This window comes from Chiloscyllium plagiosum, unplaced genomic scaffold (assembly GCF_037043375.1).
Source record: "Chiloscyllium plagiosum isolate Xiang-an unplaced genomic scaffold, Cpla_swu_hap1 HiC_scaffold_39, whole genome shotgun sequence".
In the NCBI taxonomy this organism is placed as follows: Eukaryota; Metazoa; Chordata; class Chondrichthyes; order Orectolobiformes; family Hemiscylliidae; genus Chiloscyllium; species Chiloscyllium plagiosum.
Genome location: NW_028270177.1, coordinates 25221191 through 25243648, shown reverse-complemented (window position 1 = coordinate 25243648; position 22458 = coordinate 25221191). Strand labels below are relative to the sequence as shown.

At 42.6% G+C, this 22458-nt stretch overlaps 1 protein-coding gene across 6 annotated transcripts in view; it reads left to right on the top strand.

The window, feature by feature from the left end:
* unc13c (unc-13 homolog C (C. elegans)) overlaps positions 1-22458 on the top strand; it is a 582280-nt gene that overhangs the window by 362164 nt on the left and 197658 nt on the right. For all 6 annotated transcript variants that reach the window (XM_087981434.1, XM_087981433.1, XM_087981432.1 and 3 more), the window contains 4 exons: positions 8562-8712; positions 11104-11172; positions 14595-14684; positions 18153-18281. In XM_087981434.1, coding sequence (XP_087837560.1) covers positions 8562-8712; positions 11104-11172; positions 14595-14684; positions 18153-18281 — 439 coding nt within the window. The remainder of the gene's footprint in view (positions 1-8561; positions 8713-11103; positions 11173-14594; positions 14685-18152; positions 18282-22458) is intronic.

Genomic DNA, 22458 nt, shown 5'->3' with positions numbered 1-22458 from the left:
CCGGGGCGAGTTCACCACTCTCTGTAACCGTCTTCGATCTTGAATGGTACAGTTACCATACATCCAGACAGAATGCTCTCGATGGCGCACCTATATAAGTTGGCAAGGGTATTCGCTGTCATGCCAAATTTCCTCGGCTGCCTGAGGAAGAAGAGACATTGTTGGGCCTTTGTAACCACAGCGTCCACATGAAGAGTCCAAGAAAGCTTGTGGTGAATGACCACTCCCAGGAGCTTGACGATCTCCACCTCTGCGCTGTTAATGTGTAGGAGGGGGCATGAGTAACATACTGCTGAAAGTCAATAATGAGTTCCTTGGTTTTGCTGGTATTGAGAGCTAGGTTGTTCTCAGTGCAACATTTTTCCAGGTCTTCCACCACCCGTCTGTAGTCTGTTTCATCGCCATCTGAGATTCAACCAACTATGGTGGTGTCATCAGCAAACTTGTAAATGGCATTAGTCTGGTATTTGGTGACACAGTCATGGGTATATAGTGAGTACAGTAGGGAGCTGAGTACGCACCTTTAGGGAGCTCCAGTGTTGAGTGTTAGTGAGGATGAAATATTGTCCCCAGTCTTCACTGACTGTGGCCTGTGGGTCAGGAAACTGAGGATCCAGTTGCAGAGAGTGGGGCTTAGTCCGAGATTACTAAGTTTAGTAATCAGTCTCGAGTGTTGAAGGCTGAACTGTAGGATTCTTACATAGCTGTTCTTGGTTTCAAGATGTTGTAGGGACAAGTGAAGGGCAAGTGATATGGCATCTGGCATGGGTTTGTTGGTCTGAAAGACAAATTGGAGTGGGTCAAGAGTATTGGGGAGGCTTGAGTTGATTAATGCCATGACCACCCTTTCAAAGCATAATTTGGCAGAGTAACCCTTCACTAACAGCAAAGCACCACTACAAAGAATGTTCAAGAAGACCCAGTAACAACTATTTGGGAGAATTAGGCATGGACTTTATATGTTGACAATCCCACTGATGCTGACAGCCTGAGAATGATTTCTTTTTAATTAATTGAATCCCTAGAATGTGAAAGCAAGTGATTTGGCCCATTGAGTTAACACCAACCTTCCAAATAGCATTCCACCCAGAACTCCCCCCACCCCCACCCTATCCCTGTAATCTAACATTTCCCATGGCTAATCAACCTAACCTGCATATTCCTGTGCACGATGGGCAATTTCCCATGGCCAGTCCACCTAACCTGCACATGGACTGTGGGAGGACCCAGAGGAAACACAGACATGGATGGAATGTGCAGACTCCACTCAGAAAGTTGCTCGATACTGGAATTGAACCTGGCTACTAAACACTGAGCCATTGTGTCACTCTGGGAGGTGATTATTGAGATATGGTCAATGCACACTACTTTGAATGTTCAAACGCAAGTTAATAGATGCCTTGAAATAATTTGTACATAATAGTAAAAAGAGAATTTAAATTTGGAATGATTTTAAAACCTGTGAAAACTTGGTGTACCATTTGTCTCTTAAAAAAGTCTATTCTAACATCCTTAAGTCAAAAAAATGTGTTTGTTGCAGTCAAATACACCAGCTGTCATTTTGCTTGACATTGCAACGTCAATGAAATCTATTCAGATTATTTTTAGCCCATCACTGAAGAGACTTTTAAAAAATGTGGACTTTCTAACTTTCTTTTTTCTAATCAAATTCAGATTGACCTTTTCTTAAAGACACACTATATATATCTCATTGGTCCCTATAGGAAAATGCATGCCTAATTAGGATGTAAAGCTTTAGGCCTAATTATTGTGGGCGGCACGGTGGTACAGTGGTTAGCACTGCTGCCTCACGGCGCCAGACACCCGGGTTCAATTCCCGCCTCAGGCGACTGACTGTGTGGAGTTTGCACATTCTCCCTGTGTCTGCGTGGGTTTCCTCCGGGTGCTCCGGTTTCCTCCCACAGTCCAGAAATGTGCAAGTTAGGTGAATTGGCCATGCTAAATTGCCCGTAGTGTTAGATGTAGGGGAATGGGTATGGGTGGGTGCGCTTCGGCGGGTCGGTGTGGACTTGTTGGGCCGAAGGGCCTGTTTCCACACTGTAAGTAATCTAATCTAATCTAATCTAATCTATTCTTTTTTGCTTCAACATTTTCCTTGTATTAGGAAAATTTAATCAACACAATTTTGTTGACCTTACATTCTGTTGTCAACTTTCTCATTTTCTGTTTTTAAGTGGCCGTATGTTTTTTATCCTTTCTACTCAGCAGAACACCAAAACACAATTTTGGAACTAGATTTACCAATGATTAAATTTGAACATAAATCCAAGCTGGTTTTTGTGGTTTGCCCCAGCTCTGGACCCTCCCTCATAGAGGTCTTTGTTGCTGTCTCATTCACACTCTTTCTCACCTCCAACACCCATTCCCAAATCGAGTTGCCAACTCACCAGGATTCTCCTGCAATCTCCAAGAATTAGAATGTAATCTCCTGGACACTAACTCGAGTAAAATCCAGGAGACAAATAAAATCAATACTGAAAAAAAATGGTCTGATCCTTTTTAGTTTTGAACACTTCCTTTTATTGGTTGGAACAATACTACAGATGAGAGGAAAGGGCTTTTGACTGGGAGCAATATTTGGAAGTAGAACCCATGTGATAAAATCTCCAAGAAAACGTCTAGTCAGAATTGGCAACCTTATTCCCAATGCTAAAGGTTTGGGTTTTATTCCTTGGATTGATAGTATTTTGCAGGAAATGTTAGTCTGTTTCATTTCAATCAGAAAATACTCTTCAAAAGAAATTTTAGTTAAGTATTCACATGGGTGAGCCCTACATTGGCATGGAGGATGACGGGCAAACCTTTTAATTTGGAGGACTGATCAAACCCCAGAGAATCCCACTTTCCAGGGTTAGAGAAGGCACCTCAAACATAAGGGGCCCACTCAGGCCATTTTTTTTGGAATCTGTAACAAGAATCCAGAAAAAGAAACAGTCACCAAGCTGGAGGACCCATTAACAGAGCAGCCTTTGCCAATATCCTCTATTCAGGCCATTTTGGAGGATTGAACATTTTCCAGGAACTCTGACCCCCCCCCCCCCCCCCCCCAAGAGCCAGTCCACTATCTCGAAGGCACAAATCAGGAATTTGATGGGATACTGTCCACTTGGGTGGATGGATGAAGCTCCAACAACACTCAAGAAGGTTCAAGTGCCCTTTCAGGACTGAGCAGCCCACTTGATTAGCACCCTGTCCAACAGCTTCAGCATTCATTCCCTCCATAACTAACTTATAGTTAGCAGCAGGGTGCACCATATCCAGGATGCATTGCAATATCTCACCAAGATATCCCTGGAATAACACCTTGCAAGCCTGCAACCCTTATTACTTGATGGACAAAGGCAGGAGTTACATGGGAGCCGCATTTGCAAGTTCGCCTTCAAGTCACAGATCATCTTGAGTTGGAAATGTATCACCGTTCCTTCACTGTCACTGGATCAAAATCCTGAAACTTCCTCCTTAACAGCTATACCACAAGGTCTGTTGCTATACCACAAGGTCTGTGGTGTTTTTCTCACTCACACATGGGACGTTGGCACCATCCACTGGGCCAGCATTGATTGCTCATCCCTAGTTGCCCTTGAGAAGGTGGTGGTGAGCTACCTTCTTGAATGGCTGTAGTCCCTGTACTGTGGTTTGACACACAATGCTATAAGGGAGGAATTCCAAGATTTTGACCCAGTAACAGCGAAGGAACGGTAATATATTGCCATGTCAGGGTAGTGAGTGGTTTGAAGAGGAGCTTGCAGCTGGTGGTGTTTCCGTATATCTTTGTCTTTGTCCTTCTAAATAGTAATGGCTGAGGGTTTGGAAGGTGCTGTCCAAGGATCTTTGGTGAATTTCTACCATGCATCTTATAGATAGTACACACTTCTACTACTGAGTATCGATGGTAGAGGAAATGAATGCTTGTTCCAATCAAATGCTTTGTCCTAGATGATGTCAAGCTTCTTGAGTGTTGTTGGAGCTGCACCCATGCAGGCTAGTGGGATATTCCATCACACGCCTGACTTGTACCTTGTAGATGGTGGACAGGCTTTGTGGAGTGAGGAGTTGAGTTACCCGCTGCAGTGTTCCTAACCTCAAACCTAATGTTGTAGCCAGTGTGTTTATGTGGCGAGTCCAGTTGAGTTTCTGGTCAGTGGTAACCCCGGGGAGGTTGAGGGTGAGGGCTTAAATGTTGATAACACCATTAAATGTCAAGGAGTGATGGTTAGACTGTTTCTTATTGGAGGTCATTGCCCGGCATTTGTGTGGCCCAATTGTCACTTGCCACTTGGCAGCCCAAGCCTGGATATTATCCAGATCATGTTGCATTTGGACATGGACTGCTTCAATGCCTTATGAGTCGCAAGTGGTGCTGAACATTGTGCAGTCATCGGTGATCATTCCCACTTCTGACCTTGTGATGGAGGGAAGGTGATTGATGAAGCAGTTGAAGATGATTGAGCTGAGGACACAATCCTGAGGAACTCCTGCGGAGATGTCCTGGAGCTGGGATAACTGACCTCCAACAACAATAAATCTCTTTCTATGTACCAAGTGTGAATCCAACCAGCGGACATTTTGCCCCCCAATACCCATTGATTCCAGTTTTCCTGAACCTGCCTTCCTCTTCGGCCCTGAGGGATGGTTTCCCTCCTTAATGTCCAGCACCATGAATAGTATTCTCCAACTGTCAGAAGCTGGCACCAGTATTGTAAGGCCCCATCAGGAGACAGCATAAAATCAGCCCCTTATCTCTCACGGAGATCCTCCCCAGTTGTGCTTATCTGATTCTCCTTGTAAAAGAAATACATGAAGGGCCTTAACTGCAATACACAGGAGCATGCTGTGAGAAGTGTTGCAGTCTGCCATGATGGGGTTTCAATTTTCCACACAACTTGGCTGGGTTTGCTCAGTTGGTTGGAAGTTGAAACTTTATTGCTGGAACAGCACAGCAGGTCAGGCAGCATCCAGGGAACAGGAGATTCGACGTTTCGGGCACAGGCCCTTCTTCAGGAAGGCCCTTCTTCGGCCTGTGCCCGAAACGTCGAATCTCCTGTTCCCTGGATGCTGCCTGACCTGCTGTGCTGTTCCAGCAATAAAGTTTCAACTTTGATCTCCAGCATCTGCAGACCTCACTTTCTCCTCAGTTGGTTGGAAGGCTGGTTTGGAATGCAGAGTGATGCCAACAGAGTAGGTACAAGCTGAGGTTAATATGAAGAACTCTCTCTTTCTCAACCTCTCTCCTTAACTAAGGTGCAGTGACACTCAGGTTAAACCACCAGCAGTCATCTCAGTCTGTTGAGCGAGAATAACCATAGGGTCCTCTGGGATGATGGCAACTTTACTTTAGATTTTAACTGAGCTGACTTGTGGGAAAGTAGAGCTGACAATTTGCCTGGATGTTTGGGTACATGAGTTATCTAAAAACAGGATTGTTATTTCCAAATAAGACTCAGGATAATAAGAATAATAATTATTAAATGAGCTTGAGGGAAGTAGGAGTACATTTGAATGAAGTTTTTTTCCAATGTGATAGTGCAAGGTTGGACATTCATCAGTGGAAGCTTCATCTTATGATCTCTGCCTGTTCAGTCAGTCTATTACCAAAATTTTATAACTAATAAAGATTTTTTTTAAAATGGAAAATAAACCTTTTATTTCAAATGTAAAGTACACTGTGTGGGGACATGAGCTGGGATTGTGCTGTGCATCAAAAATAACATTGCATTTGTTTATATTTAAACATAAGGATCATCCTTGAAATCTCAATGGATCAATAATCTCAAGCACCTGATGCCAGTTGTAGTTTATAAATCATCTTTAACATGTAGCAATAATTAAATCACAAAACTGGGCAGGATTTGAACCGAGATTTTTCTGGTCTTACAAAGTTAGAAATTCCAGATTTAAATCACTGACTATCCTAAGACAACTGATCTGGTCTTGCATTTGGAATTCCTGATAATGGTAGATATTTTGTAATCAACCTTTTCAAAGATGTTATGACACACTTCACCCCTGGAGTAGGTAAGGCTTGAACGCTCCCAGCTCAAAGGGAGGGACATTATCACTACACCACAAGAGTCATTATTCCAATGGAAATTGTATATGAATGGGTGCTAACTCTACTTACCTGATGAGCATTTTTGGATTCATTTGTGCTCAGCAATGTAGAAACTCAAGAGGGTCTTGTGGTAGTGTTCCAACCTCTGAGCCAGCAGAAACAAGCGCACAGGATTCTGGAGCAACTCAGTAGGTCTGGCAGCATCTGTGGAGAGAGAAATAGAGTTATTGTTTCAAGTCAGGTGACTTCTCTTCAGACCCAAGCCATCTTTTTGCGGAAACACTCATATGTAAAAGAGTGAAGCCTCTCAATGTTGACCAGCTTTTGAGAGATCTCAGTAGTGTGTGGTGTGGCTTGTTAATCTTAAAACCACTTGGTGGTGAAACCTGACCTGACTGGCAATCCTGTCCAGGCAAAGCAGCGACACTGACTGACATCGGCAAACCGAAGCAAGGCAGCTAAACAGGGCTGAACTCAAAAGGGAGCTCAACTCAAGCGGCCATTCTTTATGATTGTGTTCATGTCCCAAGCAAGTATTTGGTGAAAACCTGTCAACTGTGTACGTTCTCCCCTTTGTGATGAAAGGTTGGTGAGCTGGAGTGCTGTAGCTCATTCCATATTTTAAATGTGGACCTTGGTGGATGTGTGAGAGGCAGTGCCATTGTGATGCCACTCGTGCTATTGGTAGCTGCAATGGAGTGACAGACACTGGTTACAGATGAGGCATCTGATGATGATGCTTGGCACCATTCTCCTGTGTAGCGGCTGTAGATTGTATAACATCACAGTGCAACCTTTCTTTCACAGGAGCACGAAGCATCAAGTAGATAAAGGCATATACCCTGGCAAAGCATAGTAAATTCTTGCCAAGCTGGAGCCAGGGCTTTCTTGAGCCACCTATGGGCACTGACCTCCACAGCCAACCATGTCTAGGCTCTCTTCATCAGGCAAGATAACTTCTTGTAATCACCTCAAGGGAAACACATTTCCCTTCCCTCCTTTACTTCAGGAGAACATTTCGGAAGAGCTTGCTAAAGTGTGGTGCTGTTTTTAGATTCCCTACAGTATGGAAACAGGCTCTTCCACCCAACAAGTCCACACCGACCCTCCAAAGAGTTCCCAGTCCAGACCCATTCCCTATCCTATGTTTACCCCTGACTAATGCACCTAACACTACGGGCAATTTAGCATAGCCAATGCACCTGGCCTGCACATTTTTGGATTGTGGGAGGAAACCGGCGCACCCGGCGGAAACCCATGCAGACACAGACAGTTGCCTGAGGCCGGAATCGAACCCGGGTCCCTGGCGCTGTGAGGCAGCAGTGCTAACCACTGAGCCACTGTGCCGCCCCTGTACATGTGTAATGTGCTGAGAAGAATGTAATTACCCAACAAAGATTTGAATCGTTCCCAAGTGGAAGATCCTCTGTCTTTTTCGGCTCATCATAACACCTGGCCTGCAGAAGAGAAAATTCCACCCGACTTAAATAAGAGTTCATAAGAAGAGTCATTTGCAGCTGGAAATGGCACATTTGTTTCTGTCCCCACTGATGCTGCCAGAGCTGCTGACCTTCAGTACTTTCCATTTTTATTTCTCCCCTTTGCCGTCCAACTCTGAGTTTTAATGTTTCTAATGTTGAGGAGCTGGTTAATGCCCTGAATCCTGTTGGAAGATGTCCACCACTTGAGACCAGCTTGGCTTTTAGCTTTGATCTTTTATAAACCTCCGTCATCCATTGCTTTTTTCCATCTCTGAATAAAGGCCACTACAATATTAAATACAGAAGCAGGGAGTAGAGAGGGATCAGTAACCATGACTGTGGTTCAGCCAGTCCCTTTAAGAAAGGGATAATAAGAGCATTTGGCAGGGAGGTGTCAGCAGATGTTTGGGTTAATCCTCCGCAGGGATGATCTTGCAGAGTTTGATCTCTGACACTGTTTCTTCAATATGTCCGAGGAAAGGTTTCTCGGGGCTGAGAGGTGGGAGATTCTGCTAATCTTAGTGTAACTGCGTCGTTCTATAGCAGTGTGGCAATCATGAACAACTTGACTTTGCCACTTTGATTCTCTTCCCTTCCTCTCCATCAATTCCTGGTCACGTGGGCATTTTTCAATTAATAAATCAACCAACACAGATAAAATGCTCTCCGTGTTAATTGATATTTGATGGCAATGAAATGTCCTAGCACCAAATTAAATTCTTGTTCTGCAATGAACAATGGGAATGGGGATTATGTCGCTGTTTCATTCACACATACCCACTAAAAGGTATGATATTTATTAATTGATTCATTCTGGATACCTGCAAGGTACAGGTACTGCAGTGAAGATTTGGAAATACAGGCAAATTTGTACTTCAGTTCAGAGAAGTCAAGTAGGGTTGGGGTGGGAATAACCATGTATCTGAATATGACAACAACTTCTAAATTGGTGGTGGCCTTGACAAAAAATGTACAAGTAAAGACTTAACACGCTTTTTTTTTTGTAGGCATTTCTCCTGTCTGTCATCCAAATACATGTGCCCAGGGGTTCCTGCTGTAATGAGCACTTTGTTGGCCAATATTAATGCGTACTTTGCACACACTACAGCTTCAACAAGTGTTTCAGCCTCAGATCGATTTGCTGCTTCAAACTTTGGAGTAAGTACCATGTTAGTTTGCATCTTTACGTGGAAATCTTGTTTGCAAATTACGAAAGCATCCTGATAATATACGAAAGTGGAATAGGTGTATAAAAATAGACCAAAGAAGAAGGCTGCCACAAATTGAAATCCATTTTGTTTCCTTTAAACTATCTAGCTCTATTGATGCAAAGCATTTTGAAATTTAGCCGCTGGAAAATCTTCTTGAAACACTTCAAAGTTCTTCATTAAAACTCAACATTGTATTTGCTTTAGAAATTTTGCTGATCAATTGAGTCTTCATATTTTACCATACTGACCTCCAGACACCACACACTCTGCTTTGCCCCAACTAAATGCAAAAGAGGCGAGCTGTATAATTCAAAGCTTATATGCTGGTCTGAAAGGCTGAATTTAGCCCTATTATCAGGCCCACAGCAAGATGGATGATCTTAACTATCATTGAATCCCTACGATGTGGAAACAGGCCAATCGGCCCATCAAGTCCACACCTACCCTCCAAAGAGCATTGCACCCAGATCTACACTATCCTATTCCTGCCAGCCTGAGTGTCTCATGGCTAATCCACCTAGCCTGCACATCCTGAAACACTATGGGCCAATTTAGCATGGCTGATACACCTAGCCTGCATATCCCTAGACACTATGGGCCAATTTAGCATGGCTGATACACCTAGCCTGCACATTCCTGAACACTATGGGCAATTTAGCATGGCCAAACCATCTAGCCCACACATGTTTGGACTGTGGGAGGAAACCTACGCAAACCCAGGGAGAATGGGCAAAGTCCACACAGCCAGTCGCCTGAGCATAGAATTGAGCCCAGGTCCAAGGTGCTGTGTGGGAGCAGTGCTAACCACTGAGCCACCGTGCTACCCCATCTTCTGTAATAGCCTATCAAGCCACACAGTTCAAGGCCAACTACAGATGGGCAATAAATATTGGTGTTGCCAGCGGTACGTAGACTCCATGGAAAAGAGAGATCAAATTTACACTGGAGGAAATGTGAAATTGCATGTTAACCACTTGGCCCAGAATCTCCGTGGAGGCATTAGCTGCAATGTGCCACTGCAATTCATCTGTCTGATCTGCTCGCCATGCTCATTCTTCACCTTTCGTGGTTTTGATGATGATCCTAAACTTATGTCATCAAGTTACTGACTCACTGACAGGGTGGTGAATTTCCATATTCACCACATCATCCGTCATCATTTTTAACATGTAATCAGATTTTCTCATACACGAGTCTCTTCTAAAGCAAACAGCCCATTTGTTCACATCTTTCTTCATAACTAAATCTCTTCAATGAATAATTGATATATAAATAATTTCTTTCTAAGTAACCTTGTGTTTGGAGCTAATATGACATGATACCCAATTAGGTGGAAAACACTTGGCTGAATATTTGCTTAACAAATTAAATGTTGAAAATTAACAGTCTGAAAGAACACACAGATTTTCATAATCCTATTATGATGTTTCAAATACTTAAACACCAAAACTGTTTAAAATGTATAATTATCACAAATCTATTAAATTGTTCAAACATGTCTGTATTAGTAGTTGGTTCACTATAAGCATGGCACAACATATTTCACAGCAAACTGCATTCATTAGGCTGAATTCAGCAAGAGCATATTAACCTCCAAAGTAAAATAACTTCAGAGAAAAATGTACGTTTCATACAATCACTGACTATTCATCAATTACATTGAGACAAAGCGAGAGAAAGCTGAATCACAATGTGCACGATGAATCGGGTTTTCTTTTAATATCAGAAAATTTGTTTTAGAACTGTGTGACAAGTTGTTTTTCACCAAAATCTCATTAACCCCATTCCAATTCCTGAAGACCTGAGTATCCAAGTTGAAAATATGATAGTTTCTTCGGAATTAATTAGGTTGTGAAAATGAACTATGCATGTTCCTAAGAATTTGGGCTGATTGCCTTAGCCAAATTCATATTATCTGTCGATTACCTGCAACATTACAGAAGAATGCTCTTAATCAGTTATGCTGACACTCCTATTCATCATGATAGCTCAGTATTAAAATTGATTTATTTGTGTGTGGAGAGAGAGGTTTTCTAAAACCAAGTCCAATTATGCATTCATACACTACTGATTTTAACATCATCTCTCCCTCTGAAACAAAAACATTTCAAAGTACATGTTGACTCTCATTAAAATGCTTGTACTTCGGTGGCAGTATCAATTTAATACAATACCAGAAAAGAAGTGACATTCATGAGAAAGCTACTTTCACCACCTGCAGTTGCCCGTAATTTTATTATAATATCTGTATGAATATTTGTGGTTAAAGAATTAGAATTAGAGTTTCAGGAATGTTTTCCAAAGACATGTAACAGCTTATGTTTTATTTATTTCACAGAGAGAGAAATTTATAAAGCTGCTGGATCAGTTGCATAACTCACTGAGGATTGACCTTTCTAAATATAGGGTATGTAAGAACAATATGTAATGGTGAAATATTCTCACACAGGGAGCTGAGTTCACCTTCATTTCAAAATTCTTCCCACACGTCTTCTCATCCCATTTTATTTATGACTCTGATTAAATAAAACCCAAACCTTTAGATTTAACGAAAGCTTCAGCTGTAGGTCGCGAGGAGACAACAGTTACAAAGCCAGGAGGTTCAGCTTTTGCAGGAGATTAAAGGATGAGATTAGTAGAGTACTGAAGGGTGACCTTTGATCAGAACGGTATGATTTAGAATCAACTTGGGTGAAGATATTAAATAGCACAGGAAGTAATTCACTTGTGGGAGTAGTTTATAGCTCCCATAACTCTGTAGGACAGAACATAACTGAAGAGATAATGAGGCTTGTAAGAAAGGAGCTGCAATAATGTGAGCCATAATTTAATCTTCATAAGGATTAGATTAATCAAATTAGTAAATTAAGACTGGAAGATAAATTTACAAAGTGTTCTGGTGACAATGTCTTAGAGCAATTCCAAGCATTCTAGAGCTAACCAGGGGTCTAACTATTTTAGCTCTGCTAATGTGTAATGAAACAGGATTAATTAATGACCTCATTATAAAGAAAAGCCTTTAGGCAACAGTGATCATAACATGATAGAACTTAATATTCAGTTTGGGGATGAGAAACATGTATCCTAAACTGGTGTTTTAAGTTTGAAGAAAGGCAGTTAGAGTTATAGAATCATAGAGATGTACTGCATGGAAACAGACCCTACAGCCCAATTCGTCCATGCTGACTAGATACCCTAAATTAATCAACTCCCATTTACGAGCATTTGGCCCATGTCCTCAAAATGCTTCTTATACCCATCCAGATGCCTTTTAAGTGTTGTAATTATCCCAGCGCCTCCACCTCCTCTGGCATGCTCATTCCATACACGCACTACCCTCTGCGTGAAAAAGTTGCCCCTCGGGTTTCATTTAAATCTTTCCCCTCTCACCTTAAACCTGTGCCCAACCTGGGGAAAAGACCTTGTCTATTTACCTATCCATGCCCCTCATGAATTTATAAACCTTTTATAAGGTCACCCCTCAGCCTGCAATGCATCATCTCCATCAAAACACTATTCTAGTGCACGGTTATGGGCCTGAAATGTTAACTGTCTTTCTCTGCACAAAATCAGTCTCCTACTAGATAATCGCAGCTGTTTGTGCCTTTCTTGACTGCTTTCAGATTTTAGATGAGTCTGGTGTCTCACAATTATATTTCTTATGGCAGTTTTTGTTTAAATAAATTGGAGGGAGAGAAGAAAGAAGACATATGCTACAGGAAGCTGGCAGGCCATAAGTTTGGAATGAGTATCATCGAACCCATTCAATCTGGTTTGCAAGTTTTGAAAATAATTGCTTCTTGTACTTAATGCAGTCTACTGGTTGTCTGCTAATCTGTGAATGTCTGCATCTAATTGAACCTGTAGTGTTTAAAGTTGTTAGGTATGTGCCCTCTTGTGGTGCAGATTAGAGTGGTGCTGGAAAAGCACAGCAGGTCAGGCAGCATCCGAGGAGCAGGAAAAACGACGTTTCGGGCAAAAGCCCTTCATCAGGAATAGAGGCAGGGAGCATTCAGAGTGGGGTGGGGGAGGTGGCTGGGGAGAAGGTAGCAAAGAGTACAATGGGTGGATGGAGTTGGGGATGGAGGTGATAGGTCCTGGGGAGGGTGGAATGGATAGGTGGGAAGGGAGATTGGCAGGTAGGACAGGTCATGGGGATGGTGCTGAGCTGGAAGGTTGGACCTGGGGTAAGGCGGGGGGAAGGGAAATGAGGAAACTGGTGAAGTCCACATTGATGCCCTGGGGTTGAAGTGTTCCAAGGCCTCTAGTGGTGCAGTAGACTGTCCCTACCCTTGGCCCAGGAGGTCTGTGTTGAAGTCCCATCTGCTTCAGATGTGTGCAATAACATCTCTGAACATGTTGATTAGAAAAAAAATGTTTTTTTCAAGTTGACATAGTATTCTCATGATGATATTGGTGAATTGAACATGTTTTAGCAGTGCGAGAGAAATACTTAATAAAATTTTATCCCCTCATGTTTTACTAGTTATTTTTACGCAACTTGTATTCTTTTGATTTACTTACAAGGAGTTGAAATTACAGCCATATTCAGTTGCAAGGTTACAAAGGCAGAATTGGCTAAAGTGAGCTGGAAAAATAAAGTTAAAAGGCTGAGAAGTAGTAGTAGATTTCACAACTCTGAACAAAAATATATTACATTGAGCAAGGAAGACTCTGAGAGAATGTGAAACCTGTGGCTAAGTAAGGAAGCTAATGGACAGTATCCAATTGAAACAAAAAATGTCCAACACACCTGGTCAGAAGATTGGACATAGGATGATGTTTAAACAATGGGAAGAAATTAGTGAATGAGAGAAAACTAATTAGATCTGTAAAAACTTCTACAAGCATTTAAAAGGAAAAGAATAGCTAATATTAGCACTAACCTCTTGCAGGACAAGACTGGGGAATTAATAATTAAAAACAGGAAATTACACAAGTATTGGACAGGTATTTTGTATCTGTCTTTGTAGTTGATACGGTAAGTCGAGGAATTGCTTCCAGCTGGTCATCAAGCTCCAAGCCATAGACTGGGAGCTGTTCTAGCTACACCTGTCTGAAGTTTTCTAGTACTCCCTCTGAGTACATGGTCTCAGGAGGCAGATTCAAGCGTGACTCTGTGGTAACATGCCTGCTTCCAAGTCAAAAGATGTTGATTTAAGTTCCACTCTAGGATTTGAAAACAGAAAATCCAGCTTGACCCTCTTGATTCTATCCTGAGAGAGTGCTGTACCATCGCAGGTGCTGTCTTTTGGATGAGATGATAAACTAAGGCCCCGATTGTCCTGTCAGATGGCCATGAATGATCATGTGACACTATCTCAAAGAAGATAAAACAATTATGCTCTTTGCCTTGGCCAGTACTGTGTTTCTTTCGATCGACATCACAAAGGCAGATTATCTGGCCATTATCACATTGCTGTTGGTGCGAATTTGTTGCATGTGATTTTGCTGCCACATTATTCCCACATTTACAGCAATGATTACACCTCAGAGTAGTTCATGAGTTGTAAAGCATCCTGACACATCTAGTAGTTGTAAAAACTAGCATATAAATGTAAGGATTTCTTTCTTACTGTCACTATTCATAAACTGTAGAGGCCAGAGGGGAGGTTTAGCTTCTGTAACGTGTAATTCCTGAATACCATGAAATAACTGGCTTTATTTCTGTTTTTTTTAATTAAAATTATTTCATATCTGTGCCACACATAGTGAAAGGTCATCAAGCCAAAGCATTACCTCTGTTTCCCTCTCCACAGTTGCAGCCAGACCTGCTGAGTATTTCCGGTATTTTCTGCTTTTATAATGTTTCCGCATTACTCTTGCCAGGATAATTTCCCAGCCAGCAACCCAGAAAGATTGCAAGACCTGAAATCAACTGTGGACCTTTTGACCAGCATTACATTTTTCCGTATGAAGGTAAGATAATAGTTTACTTTAGTGGCACATTAGGGAGAAGCAAATTAATTGTTTTTTTGGTGAAGGCAGGTTTGCTCATTACTTTACATGGCAAATACATTGAACAAAATGTTGTGTTTTATTTTACGCTGTGATGTAGATAATTGGTTTTGCTAAATGTTATTCGCACCGATACGTTTTCTCTGGTGATGTGACCCTATTAGCGAGCACTGACTGCCACATTGAATCGATCTAATGCATTACACAGTGTACATGGTTATTTGCTCTTGCAGCGATCTAGCATCTGTTCTCTGAAAGAATATTTTCAACATCTGGGTTAATTCTGTTATTGAGTAGACTTTCTTTAATTGAGCCGTTTTGTGTCTCTCCAGTAGTTCTAAGGAAATTACAGGGTCCTCTGAAATCGTTTGTCATGAAGTGGCTGTTCCAGTGAAATTGACTGCATCTACCACAAACAATATTATGTCAGACAAGCAACAAAGACTGTATGTGGAACTGCACAGCTTAACTACACACTCACATCTCCTCCACCTCTGACTCCAAAGAGAGAAAAAAAGTATTCCTTATCATGCTCTAAGGAAGAAGAAAAGGCCATTTGGCCCATTGAATCTGTTCCCTCTATAGACCAAGTGCAATTTTATTTGATGTGCTCCTTGAGACATTGCACTTAAAATAAGTCTCCTCCACCTTCAGTTGCTACCATTCTCCAGTCTTAAGGGCTTCCCACATCCATCCTTCTCATCTCTAAGGGAAGCTTGTTCTCCATGTTAGCTATTGGAATGAAGTGAAGCGACCCAGGTCAGGGGCTGCTGTATATTATAAGTGTGATAAGGGAAGCAAAAGGAAAAACAAGCACAACCTGTCACGGTGCACTCGCCCTCTTCAATTCTCTGCCTGAAGACAGGTCTGATCCGCTGCATCCCAATCTCCACAATGGCTACAGCAAAGAGGCAGGTCCTCAAGAAGAAGTCAGAAGGGGGAATGGAATCCTGTGCTGTTGGCAATAGTCTGAGTCACACCAGTTATCCAGTCAGTAAGCCCCTCAGAGAGTCGGGGTTGCTGTGGGAACATGCACTTTTACCTGAAGGTTGTTGAAGCTGTGGAAAGTGATAGTAGAGGCTCTTATTTCTTTCCATCACATGGTTGATTATAAACCTTTCCCAGTTGTATTCCTGCGATCGGTGTGTGTTGATGCGATTTGCAGTTTGATGCGTCAGTCTGGCTGCATTATAGGTGCATCATCTTTGACCAACAAGTCCTGGCATGAGACTTGAAACCAAACCACAGAGAGAGACACTAACACTGCCTTAGGACCTCCTATCAGGATACAGCGTTCCCTTGAAAGAGTGGTGCTGGGAATGCACAGCAGGTCAGGCAACATCCGAGGAGCAGGAGAATCGACGTTTCGGGCAAAAATCCTTCCTGCTCCTCGGATGCTGCCTGACCTGATGTGCTTTTCCAGCACCACTCTAATCTTGACTTTGATCTCCAGCATCTGCAGTACCCACTTTCGCCTATTTCCTTGAAAGAACCTGTTCTCAATGAAAACTCTGCCAGATAATTAGTTGAGTTCATAACACGATAGTAAAACTTTATTGAGAGAGTGGGAATGATTTTTTCCATGGATGGAGAAGTTTTAGAATGTGTAGTTCAGATTGCTATTAACAAGCATGCTCCATGAATTGGTTAGAAAGGAAGGTTCAGGACCAGAAAAGTCCCTGTCGTTCACTTATCTACTTTCAACTAATATATTTCAATCCTGCTCTGTTTAGTAACATAAATTTAACTTTGGACACTTTGGAAAAAACAACAGGAATAAAGAGTACTGGGCTAATGGTAAGATTCTTGGCAGTGTAGATGAGCAGAGAGACCTCTGTGTTTACGTACCTAGATCCCTGAAAGTTGCCACCCAGGTTGATAGGATTATTAAGAAGGCATTTGGTGTGTGAGCTTTTATTGGTAGAGGGATTGCGTTTCGGAGCCACGAGGTCATGTTTCAGCTGTACAAAACTTTGGTGCAGCTGTACTTCGAGTATTGCATGCAGTTCTGGTCACCACGTTATAGGAAAGATGTGGAAGCTTTGGAAAGGGTTCAGACGCAATTTACTAGGATGTTGCCTGGTATGGAGGAAAGGCTGAGGGACTTGAGGCTATTTTCATTAGAGAAAAGAAGGTTGAGAGGTGACTTAATTGCGACACCTAAGATAATCAGAGGGTTAGATGGGGTGGACAGTGAGAGCCTTTTTCCTCAGATAGTGATGGCTAACACGAGGGGGCATAGCTTTAAATTGAGGGGTGATAGATATAGGACAGATGTCAGAGGTGGTTTCTTTACTCAGAGAGAATTAGGGGCGTGAACTGCCCTGCTAGCAACAGTAGTAAATTCGCCAAATTTAGGGCCATTTAAATGGTGATTGGATAAACATATGGATGAAAATGGAATAGTATAGGATAAATGGACTTCAGATTGGTTCCACAGATCAAGGGCCGAAGGGCCTGTACTGCCCTGTAATGTTCTATGTTTTCCATTAAATACAATAACAATCAGTAGAACTTTCAATGTTTCATCTCCTTGCTGATTTATTTCCCAGTTTGTGAAAATGCTGACTGTATGCTGGGGTACAGGTCTCGGACACTGGCTGTGGTCTTGTAGCTCATCAGAATGGTCATTCTTTGAGCCTGTCATTTGAGATTGTTATTCATTTTGGCAGGGTTGTACAGCTAGCTCTATTGTAGCCCTTAACCGACACATGCAAACACCATCACCCACCCACTTACTGAAATGATTCATGGTCAGTGCTAGGAACTTCAGTTGGTTTTGGCCTTGCTAGGCCATGAACTGCCAGAGGAAGTGTTGGATGCAGGTACAGTTAAAACATTTAAAAGACATTTGGACAGGTACATGAATAGGAAAGGTTAGGGCCAAATGCAGGCAAGTGGGACTAATTTAGTTGGGAAATTTGGTCGGCATGGATGAGTTGGGCCGAAGGGTCTCTGTCTGTGCTATGTGACTCTGTGATCAGGTAACTCGGAAAGGAGAAAGTACTTCTACTTGAAAAATCTGATTTGATTCCTTCTCCACAAGTGATTACATTGGAAACAAATCTGGAATCTGAATTCTGTGCTCTATTTGCTTTACAAGGAGAAAGTGAGGACTACAGATGCTGGAGATCACAGTCGAAGAGTGTGTTGCTGGAAAAACACACAGCAGGTCAGGCAGCATCTGAGGAGCAGGAGAATCTATGTTTCAGACATAAGCCCTTCATCAGGAATGCTTATGCCTGAAATGTCGATTCTCCTCCTTGGATGCTGCCTGACTGCCTGTGCTTTTCCAGCACCAGACTCTTCGACCCTATTTGCTTTACTGCAGGCATTCACTTTATGCATATATCATGATATTTCTCATCTAGATAAAGCACTGTCCTTGCTTTTAATGCCTTGCATTGTACAATCATTGGCTCATTTCAGGTTCAAGAATTACAGAGCCCTCCAAGAGCAAGTTCTGTTGTGAGAGACTGTGTCAAAGCTTGCTTAGACTCAACCTACAAATATATTTTTGACAACTGCCATGATCTGTACAACCAGCTGGTGGATCAGGTAATCCATTTTCCTCAATAACTTGTATAAACTGCATTTAAAAATCCAGAGATAATGAGTTGCAAATCAAAGAGTGTGTAAAAAGGTCAGAAATGTTTATAATCAGAGCAAAATAGTCAACATGGCAGCTATTTTAGTTACTTACAGTAAGCACTTATTGTAGTTTAACATCTCAAAATTTCCAGATAGGACAATTTGTTCCTTTAAGCAACATTGCGACAATGGTACTTATTGAATCAACTCCTATATATTATTCAGCACTCTCAGTCAACGGAGAGTTTGGTTGATAAACTACAAGTCACATAACCTTATTATACACGATCTAAATATAGATGGCTTAATTGCTTCAGAAAGCTAGCAGTGAGCTACAATTCCTGTCTGATTGTCTGTAAACTGTGAGTTGAATGATAAAAATCAGGATTAGAGCAACAATTTGTGACGACCGGAACTGTCATGATTTTAAGAAATGCAGCTGTCAGAAATTAACAAGACAATATACAGAGTATTTCATAGTCTTCCAGCTCTGCCTCACACTTTTTTTTAATATTATGTATCTGGGTTTGAATGTATGTTTCAAATTTTTATCCTTCTTCCAATAAAACTGATGACTGCCAAAGAGGCCTTTCTTTCTGATTAGCTGTGGCAGAGAAAGGCATGTTTGGCCTACCAGACTATCTGCTCTGAGCACTCTGACATTATTGGCAGCAGTGCAAACAGATGGACAACAGAAGATACAAGCAACATGACAGCAAAGTGAACAGAGGGTGGAAACATAGGGTGGAATGGAAAGTCTGGCTGTGAGCTGTACGGGCAAACAATCACAAGGTTGAAAGAACAGCAAGAGAAGGGGCGACAGGCTAGGTAGGTGATTTAGATGCAGAAAGCTGTGCAATACACTGAGCAAAGGTAGCAGTGTGTACAGACAAGCACTTGAATAGATTGCCAAGCAGTGGATGAAGTAGATTAGTGTGAGCAGACAGATGAAGATCAGTCCCAATATATGGACCATCACTTAGAATCGAGGAGATTTCATTCATGTCCTTCAGGGAAAGAAATCTACTAGACTGAACACCAAAAATACTGGAAATTACAGCAGGCCAGGCAGCATCCATGGAGAGAGAGCAAGTTTATTGTTTCGAGTCTCAATGACTCTTCATCAAACTTTTCATTAGTTTGCTCTCTCTCCATCAATGCTGCCTGACCTGCTGTATTTCCAGCGTTCTTTTTTTATTTTTAAGTACAGATTCCAGCATTTGCAGTAATTTGATTCACAGACAGTGGCTCAGTGATTAGCAACGCTGCCTCACAGCATCAGCGACCTGGGTTCCATTCCAGCCTTGGGCGACTGTCTGTGTGGAGTTTGCACATTCTGCCTGTGTCTGCATGGGTTTCCTCCGGGTGCTCCAGTTTCCTCTCACAGTCCAAAGAGTGCAGGTTAGGTGAATTGGCTATATGGTGCATTAGTCAGAGGGAAATGGGTCTGGGTAGGTTACTCTTCGGAGGGTCAGTGTGGACTGGTTGTGCCGAAGGGCCTGTTTCCACACTGTAGGGAATCTAATCTAATCTAATCAAACAAGTTTGCTGTCCTTACCTGGTCTGCTTCCATGTAACTCCAAACCCACAGCAGTGTAGTTGATTCTTAACTGCTCTCTGAAATGGCATTATTTGCCTGCTATATAATAAAACAAAGAACTGGAGATGGTGGACATCTGGAACGAAACGAGAAATTGCTGGCAAAACTCAGCAGGTCTGGCAGCATCTGTGAGAAGAAACCAGCATTAATGTTTTGAGTTTGATGACTCTTCTTCAGAACGATTAGCAGCTGGACAAAATGGTATTTATGCTGAAGATGGGGGAGACGGAGAGGTGAATGGATAGGTGGAGAGGGAGCCCAAAGACAGAGAGAGAGAGAAACATGAAAGGAGGAAGTAAACAAGGGGATTAAGCATGATAGTCTAAGGCAAAAGAGAAGCTGGTAAGTGATAAGGAGAGCTGAGGGTAGCAGAGAATGGACAGACTGTGCTGAAAGCAAACTTCATAATGTGACAAGAGTATGTGAGAATGGGTGACTGTGCTTAAAGCAACCCATGTAACAGGACTGGCTGTGGGGGTGAGTGGAAAAACATGGAAGGATGGAATCATGCCCTAAAGTTAATAAAGTTGACAGTGAGTCCTAGGGGCTGCATGTTCCCCAAATGAAAGGTGAGATGTTGTTCTTTGAGCTTGCACTGAGGCTTGCTGGAACATTGCGGCAGGCCTATTTCATGACCTAATTACTGGCATCACTTGGTGGCACAGTAGGAAGACCATCCATGCTCTTTCCTGTCATGGACATAAACGGGGCAGAAGCAGCAAAACGGCAGAGTCCCACCAGAGCCAGCCTCCCGCCAGACTCTCAGCTCGATCAATCCGACAGCTGGGCAGGACTCCAAATCCTACCCACTGTGTTACTGGAGATATGCACGTGCCAGTGTGAATGGATTAGATTAGATTAGATTAGATTACTTACAGTGTGGAAACAGGCCCTTCGGCCCAACAAGTCCACACCGCCCCGCCGAAGCGCAACCCACCCATACCCCTACATTTACCCCTTACCTAACACTACGGGCAATTTAGCATGGCGAATTCACCTGACCTGCACATGTTTTGGACTGTGGGAGGAAACCGGAGCACCCGGAGGAAACCCACGCAGACACGGGGAGAATGTGCAAACTCCACACAGTCAGTCGCCTGAGTCGGGAATTGAACCCGGATCTCTGGCGCCCATAAAGGAGGAGTTAATTAATTTTGCCAGCTATCCTACCCGAGGCTGACATCTTCCCCCATTCACTCATGTTCCTCAGTTTAGATCACTCCACAATGTTCCAAGCTCTAGAAACTGGCAACCGCGTTGAAATATTGCTGCAGTCTCTAAATGTTTCCTGGTTCCATCTTCATGAAGGTTTCACTTTCACGGATCCTCTCACTGCAGCAGGACTGGCCACAGGCTCCAGGGCACAGTTATCCACAGTGCTGCTGGAAATGGGCATTCACTAATACAGTGAGGCAATATCCAAGTTATCTGTCTCATCCCCATTGTATTTGAATGCCTGTGTACAAGGAATAGCAAGCGTAGCAAATAGGCTACAGCCCTAGTGGCAATATTGCTGGACTGTTAATCCAGACACCCAGATAGTATTCTGGGGACCTGGGTTCAAATCCTGCTAGAGCAGATGGTGGACTTTGAATTTAGTACAAGTTTGGAATTTAGGATCTCATAAGAAATAGGAGTAGGCCATCTGGCCCTTCGAGCCTGCTCCACCATTCAATAAGATCATGGCTGATCTTTTTGTGGACTCCTCCCCACTTACCCACATGCTCATCATAACCCTTAATTCCTTTACTGTTCAAAATCTAACTATCTTTGCCCTAAAAACATTCAATAACGTAGTCTCAACTGCTTCACCAGGCAGATTCAAAACTCTTTCCTCCTCAACTCAGTCCTAAATCTGCTCCCCCATAATTTCAGGCTATGTCCTACTTCTAGTTTCACCTGCCAGTTGAAATAGTCTCCCTGCTTCTATCTGTCCATTCCCTTCAAACCTTTCTATGTTTCTATAAGATTCCCCCCCCCCTTATTTTTTGAAATTCCAATAAGTATAGTTCCAGTCTATTCAATCTATCCTTGTGAACTAACCCTCACAACTCCAGAATCAACCCAGTGAACCTCCTCTGCACCCCCTCCAATGCAGTACATCCTTTCTCAAGTGAGGAGACCAAAACTATACACAGTACTCCAGGGACCGCCTCACCAGCACCCTATACAGCTGCAGCATAACCTCCCAGTTATTAAACCCCATCCCTCTAGCAATGAAGGACAATATTCCATTTGTCTTCTTAATTACCTATTGATGACCATGAACAAATTGTCAATTGTCAGAAAAACCCACCTGGCTCAATAATGGCCTTTTGGGAAGCAAGCTGCTATCCTTACCTGATCTGGCCTACATGTAAGTCCAGATCCACAGTTGACTTTTTACTGCCCTCTGGGCAATTAGGGATGGGCAATATGTGCTGGCCTGGCCAGTGACACCCTAATGAATAAAAAACACAAAACTCCCAATTTCAGCAACTGTTTGCTGTTACAATTTCCCAGCAGCCAAATGTGAATCAAAGAATCAAATTGGAGCACAGGAGC